General features: G+C 35.8%; 1 protein-coding gene across 1 annotated transcript in view; it reads right to left on the reverse strand.

Annotated features, from left to right (window-relative positions):
* LOC129251140 (SCY1-like protein 2) overlaps nt 1-25,410 on the reverse strand; it is a 77,653-nt gene that overhangs the window by 26,725 nt on the left and 25,518 nt on the right. The window contains exon 5 of the mRNA XM_054890514.1: nt 24,243-24,363. Within this exon, the coding sequence (XP_054746489.1) occupies nt 24,243-24,363 (121 nt within the window). The remainder of the gene's footprint in view (nt 1-24,242; nt 24,364-25,410) is intronic.

The raw sequence follows: 25,410 nt of genomic DNA on the forward strand, positions 1-25,410 counted from the left end.
TATATAACATCTACCATCCATATTCATGTGGGCAGAAAAAAATCTTGACTTGCCTCAAAACCCAGCTCATACACCTCTCATACACATCTCCATATACAGGATTCAAAGCAAATAGACAAACGTATGCAAACATATTTCTAATACACATATGTATGTGCAAAATTCACATTTCTCTTTCATGCTTATTTCCCGTAGGCATTTCGCATGCGCAAATGGATTATTTCTTGTGAGATGAATAAATTAATTCTAAGTATGTATGTATATGCATGCATGAATGTGAGATTTTAAATATCTAATTAACTAAATTGTATAGATATTAAGTGCATTATCAAAATAATTTCAAAATATCCACATAAAAAATTGGCTTTGTAAACCATTCATTTGCATCAACGGTTATTATTCGACAATATGTGCCCTTTTTAAATTTTTATATCCATATGTATTTATATTCATATACTAAATAGATATAACATCTACTAAAGTGGTGCACAAATGACTTGCTTATTACAAAGCAACAACTCACACATTGCATGTGACACTGTTTGTGAAGACAAAAAGCAATGTAGGCACACAACTTGAACAGCAACGAAGAAAAACTGTCTTCAACAAGCAATACTACTTCGGCTCTATCGACAGTGCACGAATTGCACGACGCTGCCTATATGCTTGCATGGCAATGGTAGAAAAACATTCTCATACAAGCTTTGCCGAAAGACATCAAGTACAATGTGTGAATTGGTGTCATATGTATGTATGTACATAGTGTATATTAGCGGCAAAGTGTAAGTTACATTCAAATATTAATCAGAATTTAATTTTTATTCTACAAAACCATCATACCAAACATTAACTGCCTATTTGATTTTAAAATATCAGGAATTCATGTAAGTAAATAATCCACATTTGACACAATTCACTTGTTTGAATTGAATTGTTTTTCATTCCCTTTCAGTGTCATTGCTTTTCTTGCTATCTTGCCGAAATATGTGTGTTGTGATAATGCTGAGAGAGAAACAAGTCATACAAAAGCATGATTTGGTTTTCTCTCTAGCTGCTATTGCCTGTTACTGTTAGTTGAGAACAAAACACTGCATTGTTGTGTGAATTTAGCAAATGACTTGAAAGCACATATATGTCGACTTGTGCACCACTTTAACATCTACCATCCATATTCATGTGGCCAGAAACAAAATCTTGACCTGCCTCAAAACACAGCTCATACAAATAGACAAACATATGCAAAAAAACTCATCTAAACCTTATTCGCGTACATATACATATGTATGTATGTATGCACATACATATGTTGGGACAATGTACATATGTACGTAAAAGTTTCTATTCTAAGCAAAACAATGAATATTCGTATATACATATAACCGCACATACTTACTTTATGCCTCTACATGTGTATGCTTCCAAAACTAAAATTCTAAGCCTAGCGACTACAAGAACAAAATGCATTCCTAGGCGTAGCTGTTGCCGCCATGATTATTTACCCGCGACGACGCTGAACAGTTTCAAATATTAAAAAGCACAAAAAAACAAATTCATTGATAAGTTCGAGCTCATATTTCTACGAACAAAGTACTTTCATTCATAAAACGAGCCGCCCATATGCCAATTTTCGCGACCATTCGAAAATAGTCAATATTGGAATATTTCGCGTTGAATTATTTGCCAATATTTGGTAAATCTTGAATTTTTGTCAAGTCGAGTGGCCGCGGCTCCGTACATATGTATGCATCAATATATGTATGTAAATATGTGTTCTCAATTCTCGACAGCAATAGCAAATCGAAATATTTTTTCTGTCGCAAGTGCTCGCAGTCTCATATGTATGTATGTCTATGGAAGTTTGTAAGCATGTATTTATTTGTATGCGTGTTTGCTTTTGCACGTCCATATGAACGATTTTTCATATGCAGATATTCATTTGATTTAGCTGAACGAATATATTGATTTTGTAAGGAAATCCTGTCGAATTAAATTATTGGTATATGTTCATTTAAGTTCTTGTTACCAAATAAATATTATTATCCTTAAGAAAATTGAAATCCTAGTTTTTTTAATCTCTATTTTTTATTTTTACCAACAAGTAAGTTAACTACTCATATATAGTATATATATATTACAATACTATAAATAATAGGTATTTATTGTACATTTCCTGAAATGAAAAAATATATATAAAATTATTATATTATATTATATTATTACAAATGCTTGGGTAAATATGAGCCTCCGTCAATTTTGGGCAAATTTTAAAATTGGAATTCTTCTGATCAATATCAAATAACTTCCTAATGACCTTAAAGCTTGCAGTGCCATGGGCGGTTGGAATATCATCTATACTAATATTATAAAGAGGAAAACTTTGTTTGTTTGTTTGTTTGTTTGTAACGAATAGGCTCAAAAACTACTGGACCGATTTTAAAAATTCTTTCACCATTCGAAAACTACATTATCCACGAGTAACATGGATTACATTTTATTTTGGAAAAAAATAGGGTTCCGTAAGATATTTGGATTTTTCGGACACAAACTGAAAAAAATCTTATATATAAAATAAAGTCAACTTTTTGTGTGTGTTCGCTAACCGGCCGTGTCTGCACCGAATTAAACCAAACTTACACACATTGTTAAGAAGGTATTGAAGATAGTTTCCGTATAGTTTGGATACCTATTGGTGGATAGGGTCTCGAGATATAGGTCAAAACGTGGACCCGGATAACCTTCGGATGTGTATGTACAATATGGGTATCAAATTGAAGCTGTTGGTGAATGCTTTAGTATAGAGTATTTTTCATGCCGCTCCGTGACTGGGGTCTCGAGAGATAGGTCAAAACGTGGACCCGGGTAACCTTTGGTTGTGTATAAACAATATGGCTATCAAATGAAAGCTGTTGATAAGTGCTTTAATACGGGGTAATTTTCATACCTATTGATGACTAGGGTCTCGAAATATATGCCAAAACGTGGACCCGCCGTGTCTTTGCACCGAATTAAACCAAACTTACACACATTGTTAAGGAGGTATTGAAGATGGTTTCCGTATAGTTTGGATACCTATTGGTAGATAGGGTCTCGAGATATAGGTCAAAACGTGGACCCGGGTAACCTTTGGACGTGTATGTACAATATGGGTATCAAATGGAAGCTGTTGCTGCATGCTTTAGTTCAGAGTATTTCCATCCGCTCCGTGACTAGGGTCTCGAGATAGAGACCAAAACGTGGACCCTAGAATGTGTTTGTACAATATGGATATCAAATAAAAGCTGTTGATAAGTGCTTTAATACGGGGTAATTTTCATACCTATTGATGACTAGGGTCTGGAAATATATGCCAAAACGTGGACCCGCCGTGTCTTTGAACCGAATTAAACCAAACTTACACACATTGTTAAGAAGGTATTGAAGATGATTTCCGTATAGTTTGAATACCTATTGGTAGATAGAGTCTCGAGATATAGGTCAAAACGTGGACCCGGGTAACCTTCGGACGTGTATGTACAATATGGGTATCAAATGAAAGTTGTTGATAAGTGCTTTAATACGGGGTAATTTTCATACCTATTGATGACTAGGGTCTCGAAATATATGCCAAAACGTGGACCCGCCGTGTCTTTGCACCGAATTAAACCAAACTTATGCACATTGTTAAGTAAGTATTGAAAATGGGTTTCGTAAAGTTTGGTTGTAATTCGGAGCAGTACTTTTTAACGCTTACTTTTTTAACGCTTGGGGCGGAACTGAACTGTCAAATTGACAGTGTGAGTTACAATGTGTCAATATTTCTTTCTGATTTGGATGCCATAAGGAAAAAACGTAAGTGCAACATGTAAAAATTGTTTGTGAATTTTTTTGGAGTGGGTTTTGGAACAGTGAATAATTTCTTACGAAATTTGAGAATTTAATGTGAAATCCGAATGAAATTATGTGTTCGTGAAAAAAACAATTTTTTTCGTTTTTTTTTTTTTTTAAATATAAATGGATAATGGTTAAAAAAGCTCCAATGCTTAATAAAACATATAAATTGAAACGAAAAATTCATGGATGATCAGGAAAAAAGACGATTGTTTATTCATATGCGTTGATTTGAAATTTAAAAACAATCTTCTTTTTTCCTGATTTTCAATTTATATTTTATATTTACTCAAAAACAAATAGAAAAACAAAAAATATTGTTTATGCCAAAGCGCTTGAATAAAGAATAAAGAAATAAATAATATGAAAACCATATATTTTCTGTTCTAAACCATATCTATTCTATTTTAGTGTGCCCAGGGAAGGGGGCCGGGTTTGCTAGTATTTCATAAATACATTACGGATGGACTTTATGAGATAGCAATAGTACAACATGCAAAAATTGGATATTTATGCACGACAACGATCCCAAACATACTGCGGGAGTGGTCAAAAACTGGCTTTCGCAGGAAAATATTACCCAGCTCGATTGGCCAGCACAAAGTCTGGATTTAAATCCAATCGAAAACTTGTGGAATGATGTGAAGACGATGGTTGGACAAAAAAAAATGAAAAAATATTGATGAACTTTGGGAAGGTGTACGGAAGCATGGAACTCTATTCCTTTGGACAGGTGCCAAAAGTTAATAGAGAGTTTACCACGCAGGTGTGGAGTTATACAGAATAACGCCTATTCTACCAAATATTGATATGGTAAATAATAATAGTCAACAATCTTTTCTCATTTCTTACAAATATTTCATATTTTTTACAGAAATCAAAACTGCGCTAAGTCTTTGTCCAAATCGCACTATGATCAAATAAGAATTACTTCTATTTTATCATATTTTTTCTAGGGAAAACTGTCTACTTTAAGTTATTTTGTCTTATAATAAAGTGTTAAATATATTTAGTTAAAAAAACTGGATTTATTTTGGTTTCATATCATTTAATCGAGCATTATATTGAACTCTTTTTAAGTGCGCTAAACGTTTGACCATAGCTGTATGTCCTATGCTAATATATTTTTATAAACATGCATACATGCAATTACGCGCAATTTTCATAAAAAGACCAAAAAGAACAAATCTGTAAACATGCATACAAATCATATGGACATATCAAATCTGTTCTGTACGCAAGCAAAGTAAGCTAATGTAAACTACATTTTTTCACACTTGCGTATCACTCTCTCCCTCTCATTTCGCTCCGGCAGCCATATTAATTAATTTCCTACTGTTAACTTGTGCTGATTTCATTTTCCTACCCGTATTTTGTTAGGAGGAACGGGCCGGGACTGCGCCTTCTCTATGAATTTACGTTCTCTGTTGTGTGTATTGGTTATATACAAGAATGATAGAAAGAAGATTGCGCCCATCAGAGCGTACGTGACGTCACGTTTGCTGAGTTGTGCAGTATTGCCAACCATTTGCTCTTCGCAATAAATTTAGTGCTTTTTTATACCGAAAATGCGAAAATTTTGAAGTTTCGTCTTTGTTTCTTTTTTTTAATTTAAAGTTACCGAAACTTTAGGTTAAAAAACAAACTATATTATTAAACAAAAAAAGGTTAAAAAAGGTCACTCTGACAAGATTTTAGTGCTAATGAAAATTAGTTGGTTTTTATAAAATTTGATATTTTGAAAGTGTGAATTTAATTTTTGGCTCCATTTAAGACTATGCAAAAATATTAAATGCCCCTCTCTCAACTCTTCTTAAGATTGAAAACCTTTTTACACATTTTAAAAAGCCTTTGAATTTATTGAATGCGAATTAAAACCATAGAGGTGTAATCGTTTCTTCCGGTCATCAATCCTTAGTGAGACATAGGACATTAAGAGTTATACTATACTATACAGAAAATACTAAAGAAACCATACTGACATTTTTACAAAAAGAGTACCTTATCTAGTTACATAACTTCAAATATAGCAAAAAAGTCGTTCCCTTAACAAAAGTGTCTCGCTTAAAAAAAAAACTCATAAATTAAATTATACATAAGCATAACACATTTATTTAAGAAAACGCACATTTTAAAGACTATTTGTCACGCATACAAAGTTCTTTAAGTGATTCACCACCTCATTATTCTTTCCATCATGGGTTATATATGTATGTATTCTTCGTCGTTTGTTTTTCTCATTCTGTTCATCAGTTGCCCAGTAAACGTTGAGCATATAACACGTTACTGACAAAAAAAAAAATATTTACGCGCCAAATAAAGCGTCATTTACCCGATATTTTTTGACGTGATAACGTGGAATATCTTGAATGAAAACCTCAAAGATAATTATGACCCGCATGAAAATATTACTATCTATGAGCAACTATTTCCATATCGAAGCCGAACAAAATTCACGCAATATATTTCATCAAAACCGGCGAAATACGGTATAAAAATCTGGTAGGCAAGGAAAGTTGTATTGTGGCCGAACAGAAGGAGGAGAGCGTGAAGTTGATCAAGGGGAAAATGTGATGTTACAATTATCTAACCGATATGAAAACAGCGGTCGTACAATAATAGCCCATAAGTTTTTCGTCACATTGAATGGAGCTAAGCGTCTCGCTGCTATAGGACTTCCATTAGTTGGCACCATGCGATCCAACAAACGTTGTCTTCCATCAGATATGGAAAAGAACAATTCTAGACCAGCGCTTTCGTCATTATTTGGTTTTCATGAAAACCTTGTTTCAATCAGCAGCTATGTGCCAAAGAAGAACAAAGCGGTCAATTTACTTTCCACCGTTCATTATACAAAAGAGTGTGAAGGCGATGCAAAAAAACCATCGGCTATTTTATATTATAATGCACATAAAGCTGCTGTCGATTGTATGGATCAAATGGTCACACATTTCACATCAAAACGGTCAACAAGTCGATGGACCTTTGTTTTCTTTTGCAACGTGTTGGATGACATGGCATTGGCAGCGTTTTGTATTTGCAAGGAAGTCGATGGGCTTAGAAAATAGAAAAAGTGATGCTAGGTGCAATATTTTGACGGCTTTATAGAATACATTGGTCGTTGCAAACATCGAAAATCGTATGAATAATCAAAGCATTATTTCTCAGTTTACTACTCGTTTGGCTATGGAATCATTTTTCAACAAACAAATAAATATCCCTGTAAATATCGTAGCAGAAAAAAGGTTTTTCTTTACAAACCGAAATATTTACAGCGAATATTTTTTCTTCTGTAGGCAGCTCAATGCATGCCAAAACTAATAAGAAAGGTAAGAAATTTTAAATATATACCTACGATGTTTATAAATGATCATGCATTTGCCATATATTCCCATACAAATGCATGTAAATGACCCGAGGTGTACAACCGAAGGTTTAAAAAGTGGTTTACAACGGAGGGTTAAAACACACAAATTTTTGCTCGAGTTATCATGCGCACGGACATGCATGTGGGCAGACTTGGTTGAATCGACTACTCTCATCATTCTCAGCATTTTAGTATATACAGTATGTCAATTAATTGTTTGCAAAATGAAAAAAAATTATAAACTCATTTTTAGACTTATGCTTTATTATCTAAAATGTCTTTTATTAGCATTTTTTTTTAAATATTATTAACCCTAGAATCGTAATATACGTAAATTTTACGTGTATGTCGCAAGAAAAGTCAGTTACACCTTACCGTTCGGCGCTATCGCTACGACCTCTTGGCAGTGCTTCCTTTATTTTATTGTTGCATTAACAAGTGAATCATAAATCAGTTGTTACTTCGCGTTTAGCTTTAACCGTTCTTTAAAAAAAAGTGTGCATGTAAATTTTACGTGATCTTAGCATTAACGTATAAATTTTTGTACGTAAATTTTACGTGGTCTTGTCATTAGCGTATAAATATTTGAGAATGAAATATATGTTCCGTGCGGTTTTCAGGAGAAATAAAAGAAAATAATGGAAAACTCAAGTCGTTGCCTTGCGGATGCAGAAATAGAAGCCCTCCTGGACAGTATTGACAGCGATGTAAGCTTTACTGAGGACAACCTTGAAGAGGAAGTTGATTTTGACAGTGACGATAGTTTGGAGGATCCAAACTACTCTCCTGAATTCCAGGAAACTTTTGAAGAGGAACTGATGAAAGCCGTGGAGTCCGCTCAAAATATGGCATCTGAAAAAAAAAATAAAGGTCCCCCGGCAAAAAAACAAAAGTCAGCACCAACAGTGCAGCTAGAACTAAATGACATTGCAGATGTATCCAGTTCTAATCCACTTTTGGGAAGGAATGGTCATGTTTGGAGTAGCAATCCAGTGCATCGTAGTAGCGGAAAGGCAATGTCTATGAATGTTGTTTATATTCGACCAGGTAAATATTATATTATTAAAAGCGGATGTTTTTTAAACACTGTTATTAAAATAAAACATAAACTAGGTCCAAGTTAACACCACAGTTAACTCGCTCACTTGCAGCAGAAGCACACCTGTCTATTGAAATATGCTGACAGTGCGTCTGCTTAATGCAACGTGATCCACACGCGCATCCAGCAGACAGCAACTACACCTGAAATGCACAACATCGTGGGAATCGCTATGTCAGCAGAGTTAGGGTAGGAATAAGGCTAGCTTAAGTATAAAAGGTTCTGAGTGTGACGCTGCGCGGGCAGTCTTGAACCAGTAGCATTCAATCGGTATTCTTCAACCAGCAAATATAATAAAATATATTGTTCAATACCTAAAAAAGGAGAATTAATTATAGGACGCAGAAAGTAAGTATAACGTAACGGGCCAAGTGGTTGGCCCGCAACTTTAATTTTTTAAACGATGTCCTGCGGGACACGTTAACTGGCGCCCGAGCAGGGACCCCTCTTTTTTTCAAAGATGGGGTACCTAACAAGGATCTCCGCAAGGGAGTCCTTGTGGTGCAGTGGAAGTGGAAAAAAGGTGTAAGTGAAAAAGTGAGTGCGCCGTGTTATAAAAAAAAAAAAAACACCAGTCTAACGGTTAGACGCGATAGAAGTGAAACCTTCCGTAAAACAAACTGAGAGAGAATAAGACGAAAGCAGCATTAGGAGCAAGATAATTATAGGATCATTATAATATTGCTATAAAGTTCATATTTTATTTTCTTCATTTTATTATTATTCATCCTCAATGTTTTCAATTTCAACAAATGATACGAGTGGCTTATGATAGCTAAAATATGATACAAATGCTTTGGTTTCGATGTTGTCAACATGTCTTTGAAATACCGCGTCAATGGTTGTTTTTGATCGTGTTGTCGATTCAATGCGATTGTTACACATTTTTAAATTGAATGTTGTATTGAGAACGTCAATTAAAGGAACCGCTGTGTCCAATGCAAAATTTACGTTAAAATCGCCACTTAAAATCATTGGAACTTTATTGTAATCTTTTCTAAGTATCCGCGATACTTCGGGTGTATACTTTATTAAATTTTCGTGAATGAATTCCGTGATGCTATTTATTGATTTTTTTTTCTGTCGATATTCACGACACTTTTCTGCATTATTTTTCGGCATAATTGCGGTAAATATTTAAAAATTAAAATATTTACGAATATAAAAATACACACGCGGTTGCTATTATGAGCGTCCCCAGCAAAACCTGCGTGACCGAAACTCTAACACAATTACATTTTTTTGAATGTTACAAACACATATGCACGCAGGTTTTGCTGGGGCGTGACCGAAACTCTAACACAATTACACATATGCACTCGTATTTGTTTGAAAATCGACTTTTTTTTTTGGTTCTCCGTCACCTTTGGAAAATGTGTAAACAGTAAGCAAACTTTATTCATATATTTTTCCTCATTTTTGCATCAGTAAAATTAAACAAACGCCGTAGCCGAATGGGTTGGTGCGTGACTACTATTCAGAATTCACAGAGAGAACGTCAGTTCGAATCTCGGTGAAAACACCAAAATTAACACTTTATCGACCGGTAGCCTATTTATAGGTTTTTCGATTGCCAGCGCTTATTGACCGGTAGCCTATTAATCGGCTTTTGGTTATCGACGGTTTTTGTCAGTGGGTTGCTCTTTTTATAACTACGCAGCGCCAACATCGTTAATTATTTGCAGCTTTGTACTGACCTGTACAATTTTTTATCAATTATAATAGTTTGTACCGTTTCTAATGGATAAAGAAAGTGCAGATGAAGAGTTTTGCTTAGCACAACACAATGCATAGTGAAAATTTAGCCGGTACTTACTGAGTGGCAGCCTCAACCACAACCGGTCGATAAAGTGTTAAGGAAAACTATTTTTCTAATAGCGCTCACCCCTCAGCAGGCAATGGCAAAACACCGAGTGTATTTCTGCCATGAAAAAAAGCTCCTCATAAACATATCATAAAATAAAATAAAATAACTGTATAAAAAATTTTTTTTTCTTGTGATTCGAACCAAGGATTTTGGATCGGAAGCTCACATTGCTAGCCGCTCGGCTATCGCGCTATGCTGTCGGCGCTGGCCTAAAAGTTATTTAGTTCGTCGCTACGTGTATATGTAATATTCGTATCCAAGAGTGTCGCTTTTTTCGTTTCACTTTTTCTCAAATCACTCCCAACGATTCTAAAGAAGTTTTCACTTCAAAAAAAATGTGATGAAATGGAATAAAATAAATGGAAAATAAAATTAAACCTGATAAAATAAAATAAATCAAATTATAATTAAAATTAAATTAAAATTAAATTAGACAAGAAACCAAAATTGGGATCATAGCTACATTTTTTATTGTAAATTAACACAAAATAAATTAAGTTCAAATGAAATTAAATTTAATAAATAAATTAAAAAATGGAGTTAACAAAATAAAGTGAAATTAAAACTGAATTTGAAATAAATTCAAATTAAATCAGATTGAGTTTTTGAAAAAAATTCTCGACTATTCACGGCGCAAAACGAAAAATCACGAACGCTTGAAAATGCCCTTCCGCAATGTGAAGCCGCACTTGTGCAAAATAACAGCCGCAATGCGAGCTTCACAAAGGATTCCCTTGTTTAATAAGGGAATATCCGGCAAAATGGAGCGGAGTGCGACGATAATTTTGTGAGGTGCAGTGAAAGGTGAATGCTCGGTGAAAGTAGTTTTCTTTCTCTTTCGAAAAAAAAAAAAATAATAATTATAAAATAAATATAAATCTCGAAGTAAATTGCTCAGCGATTCACCACCTACGGGGGGACCCTCCTGGCAATTTACTCACGAGGATGAAATAAAATTTCTAAAATTTGTGAATTAAATAAAACATTACTTATAACTGCACTACTGCGATAAATAAATATAAAACTCGGAGTATGTTGCTCAGCGATTCACTACCTACGGTCCCCCCGTACGGTCCTGGCAATTTACTCACGAGGATGAAAGAAGATGGCTAAAATTTGTCAAGGAAATAAAACAAAATGTTACTTGTTACTGCACCACAGCAATTTTTCGTCTGCGCTCGGTGACATTAGAATTGCCATAGGAGACCGTATGCCTACGCCTACTAGGACGGACTCCTGCGACTATAATGTCGGTCGGTTACAGTCTTGTGTGCCCGCAATAGTAGTCATGCTACACCTTCCACATTGGAGATTGCATGGGGCCAAGTACTGGTAAATTAATTAAATGCCTTATTTTATAAAAAGGCTGCAACAATAAACAAATTTAAAATAATTACGCAGAGAATCGTAATAAAATCCCTGACAAATTGGTGGGCACCGTGAAACATTCATAGTGCAAGGTTCGACTCCTCGTCAGAAGGAAATAACATATATTTGTCAAAAAATAAAAAAAGAATACTAAAAGATGCTTGAGAAAAATTACATATTTTAAATCTGTGGCGAATTGGTGGGTGCCATTTGCACAAGGTTCGACTCCTTGCCCGGATTCGCAAATATCAAAAAAAAAAAAAAAAAAAAAAAGAGGAAAAATGTTAATTGGCTAGTGTAATTACAGCCATGTTCATAAGTAAATTGGGTAACGTCAACGATCTCGGCATGATAAAGCAGCTGCAGCCAGTGGACTGGATACGCCCTATCTGGGTGCACGTTGTCGTTCACATGGGAACACGCCAACTATTTCTGACCTCTGGCAGCTATATTAGAAGTTGTTTAGGCTTCCGAGAATCGTGTGAAGAAAGCGTCCTAAGTAGGTCGCCTGCAATCTGATTGTAGGACGACTAAAAAGGGTTCCCGCGTCCCTTCCGTGACCTTAACCAATAAAATAAGAAAAAAAAATTTTGACAAAATACTAAAACTTTCCGCATTTCTAGCTCAACATTTTGGATACTCGATGCAACCAATCAGCCTGTGAGTTGAAATAAGCAAAGCAACAAGTGCGATAGAAATAAGCGGAAGAGAATAACAAGTGACAGAAGCAGCGAAGGAAAAGGTTTGAAAAGGAGTGAAAATAAAAGTCGGTGAGTCAATTTACTTAATTATGAATTCCTTAGCCCAATCGGTTACTGAGTTAAATGGCTCTGTGGGTGCGCTCATGGCTGAGCTTAAAAAAGCCGAATACCGCATTCGCCAGCTTGAGGCAGCGTCCGTGGGGGGACCCGTGACAGCACCAATTGAAATTCCTCTACAGGGGCCGGTGAATGAGGACGACTTAAGGGAGATTGGTAGATTACCGGATTCAGTTAGGGATCTTCAGGTGTTCGAGGGAAACCCTTCCCAATACGTGTCCTGGGTGACATCAGTGGAGGGAAGCCTTGATGATTTTATAATCATCAAGGCAAGACCCCTATATAGGGCCATCCTTAAAAGCATTAGGGGGAAAGTTAGGGGAAACGCTGACTCTGCTCTAATCTCACACAATATTTCCGAGGTCGACTGGCCAGGGATAAAAAACTGCCTGTCGCTACATTATGCAGATAAAAGGGACATACGCACCTTGGAGCATCAGTTGGGCCAGTTGACGCAAGGTGGTCTCAGGTTAGACGAATTTTATGCCCGCGTAAACCATCAATTTTCTCTAATAATTAACAAATTAAAAACCGAGAATTATTCTGCGGAAACTGTGGGTGCTTTAATGGAAACGTACCGGAATCGAGCGCTGGATGTCTTCATAAGAGGGTTAAATGGCTACCTTTCTCGTAAGATAATAGTCCAAAAACCGCGATCGCTGCCTGAGGCGTACACGGCTTGTTTGGACATACAAAATTTGAATTTCACGAATCAACCTGTGCATGGAGCGGTAATTAGAAATACGGTGACTGTTCCCATGAATACCATGAGTGGGAATTCTGTTTCGAAGTTTAGCGGTAACTTTCGACCCACAGGGAATGATTATAAGTTCGGATTTAGGCCGCAGAGTGGTTCTTTCCAGAATCGCACATTTACCCGAAAACCGGAAATATATCGACCAGTGGAAAAAATGGAAGTGGATCCTTCTGCACAAACTCGTCGGAGTTTCTCGAATAAACCTCAGCAAGGAGTTACTATACATAGCCGCTGATCGGTACAACAATTCAATTCATTCCATTACGAAGCATAAACCGAGCGACATATTTTTTAACAGGGTGCAAAGAATAAACTACCAGGGGATAAGAAATTTTCAGGAAAAGGTTTTCAATGAGGTAAGGGGTCAAATAAAAAAAAATCAGGAATCAAGAAATTCTCGAATTAATAGAAAACGGGACAACCCTAAAGAATATTCGCAGGGCGACGTGGTGTACGTAAGGAATAGACAAATAAAAGCAAAGCAACGGCCACTGTACAAAAAGGAAGTCGTAGGAAAAGATAATAGGGTCACGGTAACAACAAATAATGGGAAAAGGATCCATAAGACTCAGGTAAAAAATATATGAAACCGATCTTTCCTTCCCTTTTTTGACGGATTTTTTCCTTCGCTGGCTCGTACAAAAAATGGGGTGATAATTAAAACCCTTTAAAAAAAAAAAATATTTTTATATGAAACAATTTTTTATATTTAAAAAAAAAGAAGAAAAACTGTTAAGGAAAAAAGGCAGAAAAAAGAAAAAAACACGCCAAACATAATATATCGCACTTGTTACGTTAAAGCGTAACAACTCAAAATTTCCAAATTTTAGTTTTTTGCAAGAAAACAATGTACAGTGGTCATCTCTACCCACTGTAAAAATCGTTCAGTAGTTTGTCTAGTCTTTCGTTAAAAACTGTTATGACTCTCTCTTAGTTTTCAGAATGACTTCTTTTGTCTCAACTAAAGAGTTACATTTTTAGTTGTCTCCAAGTGTTTGAACAAATTTGTGTCACATAAAGTGTAACATTTTGAATTGTGCCTGTTTACAACCAAACGGTTTGTTTAAGTTACGCGTTATTTTTTCAGTTAAACAGAGACAACTCAAAATAACACCACTAAGTGTATAAAAAAATTTCAGGAAAAGAGTAACAACTCAAAAATTTGTTATTTTAGCGCAACTACTAAACAAATAAGAATGAAACAACCGTTATATTGTTTTTAATGATATTTTCGTGCAATTACATATTTTTTTCCTTGTAATATATTATTAATATTTACGGAAACAGTTTTTCGTCTCTACTGAAAATGTTCAGATTTTGAGTTGTTACGCTTTAACGTAACAAGTGCGATATTCAAATAATGTAAGGCGTTGTAAATTGTAAAAAAAAAAAATATTTTTTTTTGCCATATCTGTAACGCTCCTCTTTTCCTAAAAGCCACTTGTTTTAATATAAACGATGAAATGCTTTTTCTCCCTTTTCCTTTCGAAAGATATTCGATTAGGAACAAGTTGCTTTCAAGAAAAGAACACGCGCAACTGGCAATATTAACTTAAGGCTGAAACAAGAAGTTACCGATTTTTGTTATGTTATTTTGTTGCCACACTAAGAAAATTTGTAAATTTTTATTGAAAATTTTATCAAGCTAGATTACTCGTAATCCCCTGCGTTTGCGGATTCAACATCTTCGGCTACGATGCCCCATTGGTAGCGATAAATCAAGGTCAAGGCTGGATAGTAAATGGCCACTTTAAATTGACACATAAGATTGATTTGAATCTCTTCAGTGAAGCATTGAGGAAATTCGAAACGGCTGCAGAAGGCATGAAGAATGATGTCGCAAAATCCTTTGCGGCATACAACTTGAACCACATTAGTCAACGCCTCGCCGAACTTCGGGCCACTAAACCCCGTAAAATCCGGTCAATCAATTGGCTTGGATCGGCCTGGAAATGGGTTGCCGGCTCGCCTGACGCAACAGACTGGGACACAATCCTTAGAAGTCAGGATGATGTAATCGCAAACAACAACCACCAATTTAAAATAAATGAGGAACTCTTCAATGCCACTCGGGAATCTATGAACCAGATCAATCAGATGACACGTTACGTGAGCACCATTGGGAAAGAGGTTGGCACTACGGCTGCTGAAACCGTACTGCTTAACCGTATACAGATCCTCAAGGAAGAAATAAGTGAGGTAGTACGCGCATGTCAAATGGCAAAGTCGGGCATAGTCAACACCAACCTCTTAAACCCGGTTGAGTTACATCAGCTAATTTCTGAAGAAGAGGCTTTACCCTATCAAAATGCCATTGAGGCAATTGAATATGCGAAGCCCTCCTTATTTTCAAACGGCTCTCTGCTGCTTTATGTACTCGCAATCCCTAAGGTCAGAACAGATGAATTCCGCTTTCTAGTGACAAGAGCTGCGGTTCTTGCAGGTATGAGGGTAGTTGCAAACTACACGAAAATGTTGGTTAGCAAGGAAGAAACGTACGGCATAATAAGTGAATGTCCTTCGATCAAAAATTCAACGATCTGCGAGATGAGCCATCAGCAAAGATTACCCGAGGATGGATGCCTGGCACGTCTAATTAAAGGGGGTGATGCTGAATGCCACTTCGAACCCGAAAATGGAGAAACTATCGAATTAATTAGTGAAGGTACATTATTTCTAACCAACTTTCAGGGGACTGTTCGTAATGATAATCGCAAGAGCGTCCTTAACGGCACGTTCCTCATCCAGTTTAGCAATGAGACAATTTGGGTGAAGAACGAAACCTTTTCTAACAGAGCATCGCAGAGCTCGCAGGTATTGCCAGCAGCGGTTACCAACGTGAAAAACCAAGGATTTAAACCAAGTCTAGAATACGTTCACGAGTTGAGCATGACGAATATCAACCATTTGGGCAAACTGAGCCAGAGATTCCATGTCTCCCTGGCTGTTGACGCCTTTTTTATTTGCATATTGGCCGTGGTCTCCTACTGGATTTGGAGAAAGATAACGGCAAGCCTTGATCTCCCTCCAATACGTCAACCTACCATTCCGATGCCTGTTGCTACCTACGCGAAGGAGACACCCGACGATTCCCGGAATACGCATGTCAATCTGCGGGACGCAGATATTTAGAGGGGGGGCAGTTAACACCACAGTTAACTCGCTCACTTGCAGCAGAAGCACACCTGTCTATTGAAATATGCTGACAGTGCGTCTGCTTAATGCAACGTGATCCACACGCGCATCCAGCAGACAGCAACTACACCTGAAATGCACAACATCGTGGGAATCGCTATGTCAGCAGAGTTAGGGTAGGAATAAGGCTAGCTTAAGTATAAAAGGTTCTGAGTGTGACGCTGCGCGGGCAGTCTTGAACCAGTAGCATTCAATCGGTATTCTTCAACCAGCAAATATAATAAAATATATTGTTCAATACCTAAAAAAGGAGAATTAATTATAGGACGCAGAAAGTAAGTATAACGTAACGGGCCAAGTGGTTGGCCCGCAACTTTAATTTTTTAAACGATGTCCTGCGGGACACGTTAACTTCCATATCCAGGAGCCAAGGATGCTATCGAACCCATCGATGCGTTTGGCTTATTTTTTAACGACGAAATACTAAACGAAGTGCTTTTGAGAATGTACGAAAAAATTGCACAACTACGAGAAAAGTATAAAATCAAAGACTGCACTGTTTCAGATACAAATCTTTGTGAACTGAAGACCTTGCTTGGACTTATATTTCTCTCCGCAACTTTAAAAAATAATCATCTCACCACGGATGTACTGTTTGACCCCAATTACTCAGGCGACAGGTATAAAGCAACCATGAGCCGTAACAGGCTTAACTTTTTGATAAACGCCCTAAGGTTCGATAACACAGGCTATATATTTCCGAAGGTTTATGATGCGCTGAATCCAAATCTGGCCTCAGAATTGCTCTGTCAGCTCTGGTTTTCGAGATATCCTAAACATCCTAAACACCGTTTTTGCCCATATTTGAGATTAAGTAGCCTTGCAGATGTTTTCTTTCATCAAAATTAAAGGATGGCATCTTTAAACACAAGTCTTCTTCTTTCAAATGGCGTTTTATTTGCTCAAATATCAATTTTTTTCGCAGAGATATCGCATTTTGAAATTTTTATGTTTCTAAATTTTCCTACACCTGAAAATCGATAGTGTAGGGGTGTGGTGAGTCAGCACACTTATGGTGTGAGACAAAATTTTAAGAAAGATAAGACTCAATTGAAGAAAATTAGTAATCGACTATATCATGTCTATGTTATCTTAATCGATTTTCAGGAGTAGGAAAAACGTTTACCAGTATTCCCTTAGCACAAAAATTACTGGCTAATCCATACAAATTGACTATCGTGGGAACCTTACGCAAAAATAAAGCTGAAATATCGGCAGAGTTATTGGAAACAAAATCTCGCCCAAATAGATCATCAATGTTTGCGTTTGATAAGGAAATGACAATGGTGTCTTACAAGCCTAAGCAAAACAAGAACGTGATGTTATTATCCACAATGCACATTACTGGCGCTTTGAACGAAGTTACATCAAAGCCAGAAATTATACACTCCTACAATTCCACTAAAGGTGCCGTAGATACCTTTGATCAAATGGCCCAAAATATTTCATGCAACAGGAAAACCAAGCGTTGGCCACTTTGCATATTTTACAACATATTAAATATAGCTTCAGTGAACTCTTACGTTATCTACACTCATAACGTAATGGAAAAGGGATTGGAACCATTAAATAGAACAAAGTATATGTTAAAACTACACGAACAATTAACAGGACCGTGGCAATAAGAGAGACTTGATAATATACCAAACCTTCCTAGAGAACTGAAGAACAGTATCCGTAATATCTTTACTAATATTATAAAGAGGAAAACTTTGTTTGTTTGTTTGTAATGAATAGGCTCAAAAACTACTGAACCGATTTTAAAAATTCTTTCACCATTCGAAAGCTACATCATCCACGAGTAAAATGGACTATATTTTATTTTGAAAATAGGGCTCGAGATATAGGTCAAAACGTGGACCCGGGTAACCTTCGGATGTGTATGTACAATATGGGTATCAAATGGAAGCTGTTGGTGAATGCTTTAGCCCAGAGTATCTTTCATGCCGCTCCGTGACTAGGGTCCCGAGATAGAGACCAAAACGTGGACCCTAGAATGTGTTTGTGCAATATGGATATCAAATTGAAGCTGTTGGTGAATGCTTTAGTACTGAGTATTTTTCATGCCGCTCCGTGACTGGGGTCTCGAGATATAGGTCAAAACGTGGACCCGGGTAACCTTTGGTTGTGTATGTACAATACGGGTATCAAATGAAAGCTGTTGATAAGTGCTTTAATACGGGGTAATTTTCATACCTATTGATGACTAGGGTCTGGAAATATATGCCAAAACGTGGACCCGCCGTGTCTTTGAACCGAATTAAACCAAACTTACACACATTGTTAAGTAGGTATTGAAGATGATTTCCGTATAGTTTGAATACCTATTGGTAGATAGGGTCTCGAGATATAGGTCAAAACGTGGACCCGGGTAACCTTCGGATGTGTATGTACAATATGGGTATCAAATGAAAGCTGTTGGTGAATGCTTTAGTACAGAGTACTTTTCATGCCGCTCCGTGACTGGGGTCTCGAGATATAGGTCAAAACGTGGACCCGGGTAACCTTCGGACGTGTATGTACAATATGGGTATCAAATGAAAGCTGTTGATAAGTGCTTTAATACGGGGTAATTTTCATACCTATTGATGACTAGGGTCTCGAAATATATGCCAAAACGTGGACCCGCCGTGTCTTTGCACCGAATTAAACCAAACTTACGCACATTGTTAAGTAAGTATTGAAAATGGGTTTCGTAAAGTTTGGTTGTAATTCGGAGCACTGGCAACGGGTACAGCGTTCTTTTGAACCAGCCATAATGTCGCTTACTTTTTTAGCGCTTGGGACGGAACTGAACTGTCAAATTGACAGTGTGAGTTACAATGTGTCAATATTTCTTTCTGATTTGGATGCCATAAGGAAAAAACGTAAGTGCAACATGTAAAAATTGTTTGTGAATTTTTTTGGAGTGGATTTTGGAACAGTGAATAATTTCTTACGAAATTTGAGAATTTAATGTGAAATCTGAATGAAATTATGTGTTCGTGGAAAAAACAATTTTTTTCGTTTTTTTTTTTTTTGAAAAATATAAATGGATAATGGTTCAAAAAAGCTCCAATGCTTAATAAAACATATAAATTGAAACGAAAAATTCATGGATGATCAGGAAAAAAGACGATTGTTTCTTAGTTATTCATATGCGTTGATTTGAAATTTAAAAACAATCTTCTTTTTTCCTGATTTTCAATTTATATTTTATATTTACTCAAAAACAAATAGAAAAACAAAAAATATTGTTTATGCCAAAGCGCTTGAATAAAGAATAAAGAAATAAATAATATGAAAATCATATATTTTCTGTTCTAAACCATATCTATTTTATTTTAGTGTGCCCAGCGAAGGGGGCCGGGTTTGCTAGTACTCAATATAAAGGAAACTGGAACAGTGAGCGAAGCTTCTTCATTAAAAGGCAAACGGACATACTGCAAATTTTGTCACTATTCCAAAAAACGGATGACAACTATATATATACCTATTGCTCGATATGCGATGAAGCGGCCTTATGCGGTGAGCACCAAATAAAAATATGCCAGGAATGTAAGCAGAATTTCGCATAAATTTTTTTATAATTCACTTTAAGAAACATAAAACTTTGTATTTTCAATAAATAAAATCAAAACAGAAGATATACAAGTTTTTGTTGAACATTTATTTTAAATTTTTGTGTTGTACGTAAAATTTACGTATATTAGCATTAACATAGGGTAAAACTATCTTACGATTCTAGGATTAAAGGCAAAATTCGTCAAACGTTTTACGTACAACATGTACAAAAACCAAAATATAACAGTAAAATGTATATTTATATATACAAGCAACATTACAATTCGACACACAGTTAGTAACATAAATAAGTATACAGGTGCCTGATTTACGGAATTGTTTGACGCTAACGCTTTTCTTAATATGTAATCAAAATAGTTTACACATGGTATTTGTGTACTGGGATGAGCTTTCATATGCGCCTTAATTTAGCTGTAAATTTTAGATACCGTTATCTACGCTTTGCTTTGTCTTTGATGCCAGCCAAATTTATGTCACAAAAGTTAGTATACAGCAAACGATTGTTCAGTTAGCATAACATTTAATTTTACGTATTGATTAAAAACGTTAAAGCTATTAAAAGGAAATAATTAAAGTGAGTATAAAAATTTAGGGAAGTACGTTTTGTATTAATTTTTGCGACATTTTTAGTAATGACACCAAAAAGAAAAGAGCTTTCTGATGATTTAAATAAACTGATTATAAAATATCACAAGGAACATAAATCATTGCGAGAAATCGGTCGTTTGATAGATAGGAGTTTTGCTACAGAGAAGCACCACTAATAAAGAGCGCTGTGGGCGTCCGCCGCTCTTAAGTCCCAGAGAAAAAAGCTTAATCGTACGGAAAATCGGCACACATCCCAAAATAAGTGCCTCCAAATTGAAATCTGAAGTTGAAAATGAGACTGGAAAACAATTAAGCACCCAAACTATTCGCCGGGTTTTGTATAGTGCTGGTTATCATGGGCGCAATGTTAGGAAAAAGCCCTTCTTGAGTAGTGTCAATCGGAGTAAACGAATTTCATTCGCAAAAGATCATGAAAAATATGACCAAACGTTTTGGAACCAAGTCATATTTTCTGATGAGTGTAAGTTCAGTATCTGTGGATCTGATGGCCGCGAAAAAGTTTGGAGAAAAGTTAATCCAAACAATATCACCGACACTGTGAAGCATGGAGGGGTTCTGTGATGGTTTGGGGATGTTTGGCTGCGAACGGGGTTGGAAACTTGGTATTTATGGAAAATATTATGGACCGATATGGTTATTTAAATATTTTGAAAAACATTTTAAAAGAAAGCGCTACGAAATTGGGCCTTGATGGAACGTTTATCTTCCAGCAGGATAATGACCTCAAGCACACATCCAACATTGTACGGGAGTGGCTGTTATACAATGTGCGAAAACACAACCACAGTCCCCGGATACCAACCCAATCGAACATTTATGGGAATATTTAAAGCGGCAAATACGTAAACATCCGATTAGAAATAAGGAACAACTGTAAAACGTACTTCAAGAGGAATGGAATAAAATACCACCAACTGTAACTGAAAACTTGGTGAAATCAATGCCATCACGACTTAAAGCGATTGTAAAGTCTAATGGTTATCCTACCAAATACAAGGATTTGATTTTAATTATGTTTTTGATTTCACAAATTAATAATATGATGAACTGTATACTTACTTCTGAGACATGAATTTTTATAAAGTTTAATATAAAAAGCTATAATTTTGTTGCTTTTTAAATTTTGTCATTATTTGGATTAAATATGACTTTTGTATTTCATTCATGTAAATAAAATACAATTTTGTTATAACTTAGGTTGTTTGAAGGAATCGATTGGGGGAAAAGTGAAAACGTGTCCGGTGTATACTTACTTCTGTCACTAACTGTAGATATGTATATTGCGTTGTCAATTAATTCTTTGCAAAATGCAAACACAACTTTAAGTAAAACTGAAGCTAGCTAACGGTACTTTTATTTTGAACTCAAATAAACGCGTGTTATAATTTTACGTTTCTGGCATACATTTAGTATGGTATGGAAAATTTAATTCAGTTAGTTTATTTTAATTATTATGAGGGGAAGTCGGCTAAAGAGTTGGCGGAAATGTTTTCTATTAAGCTTAGAACTATTTACAATATTATTTAACGCGCAAAAGAAACCAGGCTTGAATTAAAGCGCTCAGGAGGCAGACCACCAAAGCTCTCTAGACGCGATCATTCAAAAATTAAAAAAATGATTGCGGAAAACCAGTAAGTCACGAGACTGTCCAGAAAGTTTTAAGACTGCACAAACATTCTTCGCAAATAGCCAGAAAAAAGCCATTAATGTCTGCAGTTAATAAAAAAAAACGGTTTAGTTTTTCCATTGCCAATTTTAACAGGCCAGTGAAATATTGGGATGACGTAATTTTTTGTGATGAGATAAATAGAGAATTTGTGGGCTTTTTTAAAGAGGAAAGTGCCATTCAGGTTGAATGGCAGAAAATACCAGAGACTTACGACTTGAAAAACCTTATTCATTCCATGCCCCGTCGGCTGCGATCTGTAATGGAAGCTGAAGGCCTTCACACTAAATATTAAAATCACAGACTTATATTCTCCTAACAAAAGCCATATAATATTTGAAGATGTAAACAATTAATTGACAATGCAGAATTAACTATTTTATGGGCTTTTATGTTTTTTTTTACTATGACTTTTTGAAGTTTTGGGTTTTATTGCCATATAAATGCGTTAAACATAATTGTTACAAAAATACTGTGTATTCAATATTTCGAAAATGTAATTTCAGTTGGTAAAATAAAGTTATTAAAATGTATTTAAGAAGTTTTTATCAACAATTACAAACAATTAATATACATACTGTATGTATATGTCTTTATCCATCTCGATTTCTGGATGATGTTATACAATCGCTATATGGAAAAAATTGTATTACCCTTTAGTACAAGTGCACGCATATACATACATACATATATGAATTTTAAGCAAATATGTTACATATCTGCATGTGCCAACTATTGTCAACTATTTATAGAAAAAGCAAACGGATAACCGTTTCGAAAACCTAAAATTCTTGTTATATTTATTACGGTAAGCTAAGCTTTAACTCATCAATCAGATGGCTTTCAATGTAGCATATTGCCACATATGAATTGACTGAAGCCAGAGAAGTGTGATTATTTGCGCTCTCGATTTTCCCACACAAAGAGAATATATGACTCGTTTGAGCTAGAGACAGAAATTGATACATGTCATAATAAATCTATATATACCAGGTGTACCTACATATATCTATGAAATGAGACTTTCAGCTATTAGTCCATAGTTGTCGCTAGGAGTATTTTTAAACCTTCCCAAATGTCTTGTTTTTTTCGTCTGTCATCTGTCAACAATAGTTCATTGTTTGTTACGTTTCATACAACAATGCATTTTTGTCGCTCTTAAAAATGTCGAATTTCGTGCCTTCAAACTATGATTTGCGGACATCGTTGATTTTCTGTTATCAATCGAAGAAAAATGCTTCTCAAGCTCATCAAATGCTTATAGAAGCTTATGGTGGGCATAGTCTTAGTAGAGCACAGTGCTTCAGGTGGTTTGAAAAATTTCGAAGTGGTGATTTTAGCGTGGAGAACGAGGACCGTGGCCGGTCACCGAAAAAGTTTGAGGACGCCGAATTGCAAGCATTGTTGGATGAAGATGATGGTCAAACGCAAGAAATGATGGCAGAACTGTTGGGAGTGACCCAAAAAACCATTTCCAAACGTTTGAAAGACATGGGCATGATTTTAAAGGTCGGAAGATGGGTGCCGCATGAACCGACAATGTGACAATGCACCGCCACATCGAACAAGAGCGACCCGGTGGAGACGTATGATTGGGAACCGCTGGTGCATGCGGCTTACTCACCAGACTTGGAGCCTTCCGATTATCATTTGTTTGCATCGATGGGCCACGCACTTTCTGAGTAGAGCCTCAATTCTTACGAAGAAGCCAAAAAATGGCTCGATGATTGGTTTGCCGCCAAAGACGGCTAATTTTTTTGGCGCGGCATCTACAAATTGCCTGAGAGATGGGAAAAATGTGTCCTAGCGATGGCTATTATTTTGAAGATTAAATTTGTAACAATGTTTTGTTAATAAACCTTTGAAAATGAAAAAGTCTCATTTCATAGGTATACACCTGGTATATTCATACATATATATATACATATATATATATATGTATATTAAAATATTACAAGGTACAAGTTAAAATAAAATTATTATCAAATTATATTTTTTAAACTGTGCTGATAAGCGAGAGTATATAAAAACAATAAAATAATAAATTTTAAATAAAAGCGGTCACCAATAAATTCTAAGCCAGCCAGCTTCCAAGTACCTCGTTTGGTAACTAATATTGATGATGGGCACACATTCCGATGAATAACATGGCCCGAATAGTGTAAATAGGATAAAGCTTCCACTAGCTGCGTGCATGAGAAAATTAAAAATTAAAGAAAATTATATGAATATGTACTTGTATTATACATGCATATGTAAATAAGTATGTAGGTGTATACAAATATACAAAAACTTTTAACCTTTGTGATTATGTTACGTAGAAAATGAAATATATGTAACTTTGCTTGGAAATGCATTTGAAATGTTGGTTTGCTACAGAGATATGGTTGCAGCTAAATATTTAGTTCCTTAACTACATGTAACAAGAAATTAGTTGAGCTATACAGGGTGGTTTTTTTGAAGTTTAGCTGTCGACTTGGCAACACGTAGAAAATAAATAAGGTCGAGCGACTGGTTTCTACGCTAATAAGAAGCACGATGAAAAAACACTGCATTTGTTACTGAATATGCCTCCGACGAATCTTTATACAAGTAAGGATTGATTGCAATAAAAAGAATTGACCTATCGTTACAAAAGCCATAGCGCAGTCCTAACCGAATTCATCGACCCATCTATAGAAACCGATTAGAACCTCTCAGCACTCCCTACAAAGGCCAAGTTCACGATCCAGTCGCCAACTTACCTTGATTGAAGAGTGGATGCAATCAGTGGGAGTGGATCGATGCATATGAACACACATGAATTTAAGCTATAAAGTATACCTATATTCGGTGAATCTAGGTATATTTTTGCGTTTGCGCTTGCCTGATTACTGTAGCGTCTTTCTTCTCAAACGCCAAATCATTGGTTTAGTAAGATTTTTAATCCATACAAAGAAATCTACATTTTAAAAGCAATCAAATATCTATAAAATTGAAAAAATGTAGCTAATTTCAAAGGTGGATGTGAAAAAAAAATATGGCTGAGATATTTCGTGAACAGGCAAAGTTTTTAAAACGGTAGTTTATTATTATTGTCGGGCCACAGTGCACTGCTTCAAATGTTGTTGCCAGCATTATACTGTGCACAGTTTCGTTAATGGGGCTAAATTCGCGTTATTCTATGGGGCTAAATGCGCGTTATTCTATGCGGTCGCCGTAGCCGAAAGATTTGGTGTGTGACTACCATGCGG

This window comes from Anastrepha obliqua, unplaced genomic scaffold (assembly GCF_027943255.1).
Source record: "Anastrepha obliqua isolate idAnaObli1 unplaced genomic scaffold, idAnaObli1_1.0 ptg000005lb, whole genome shotgun sequence".
In the NCBI taxonomy this organism is placed as follows: Eukaryota; Metazoa; Arthropoda; class Insecta; order Diptera; family Tephritidae; genus Anastrepha; species Anastrepha obliqua.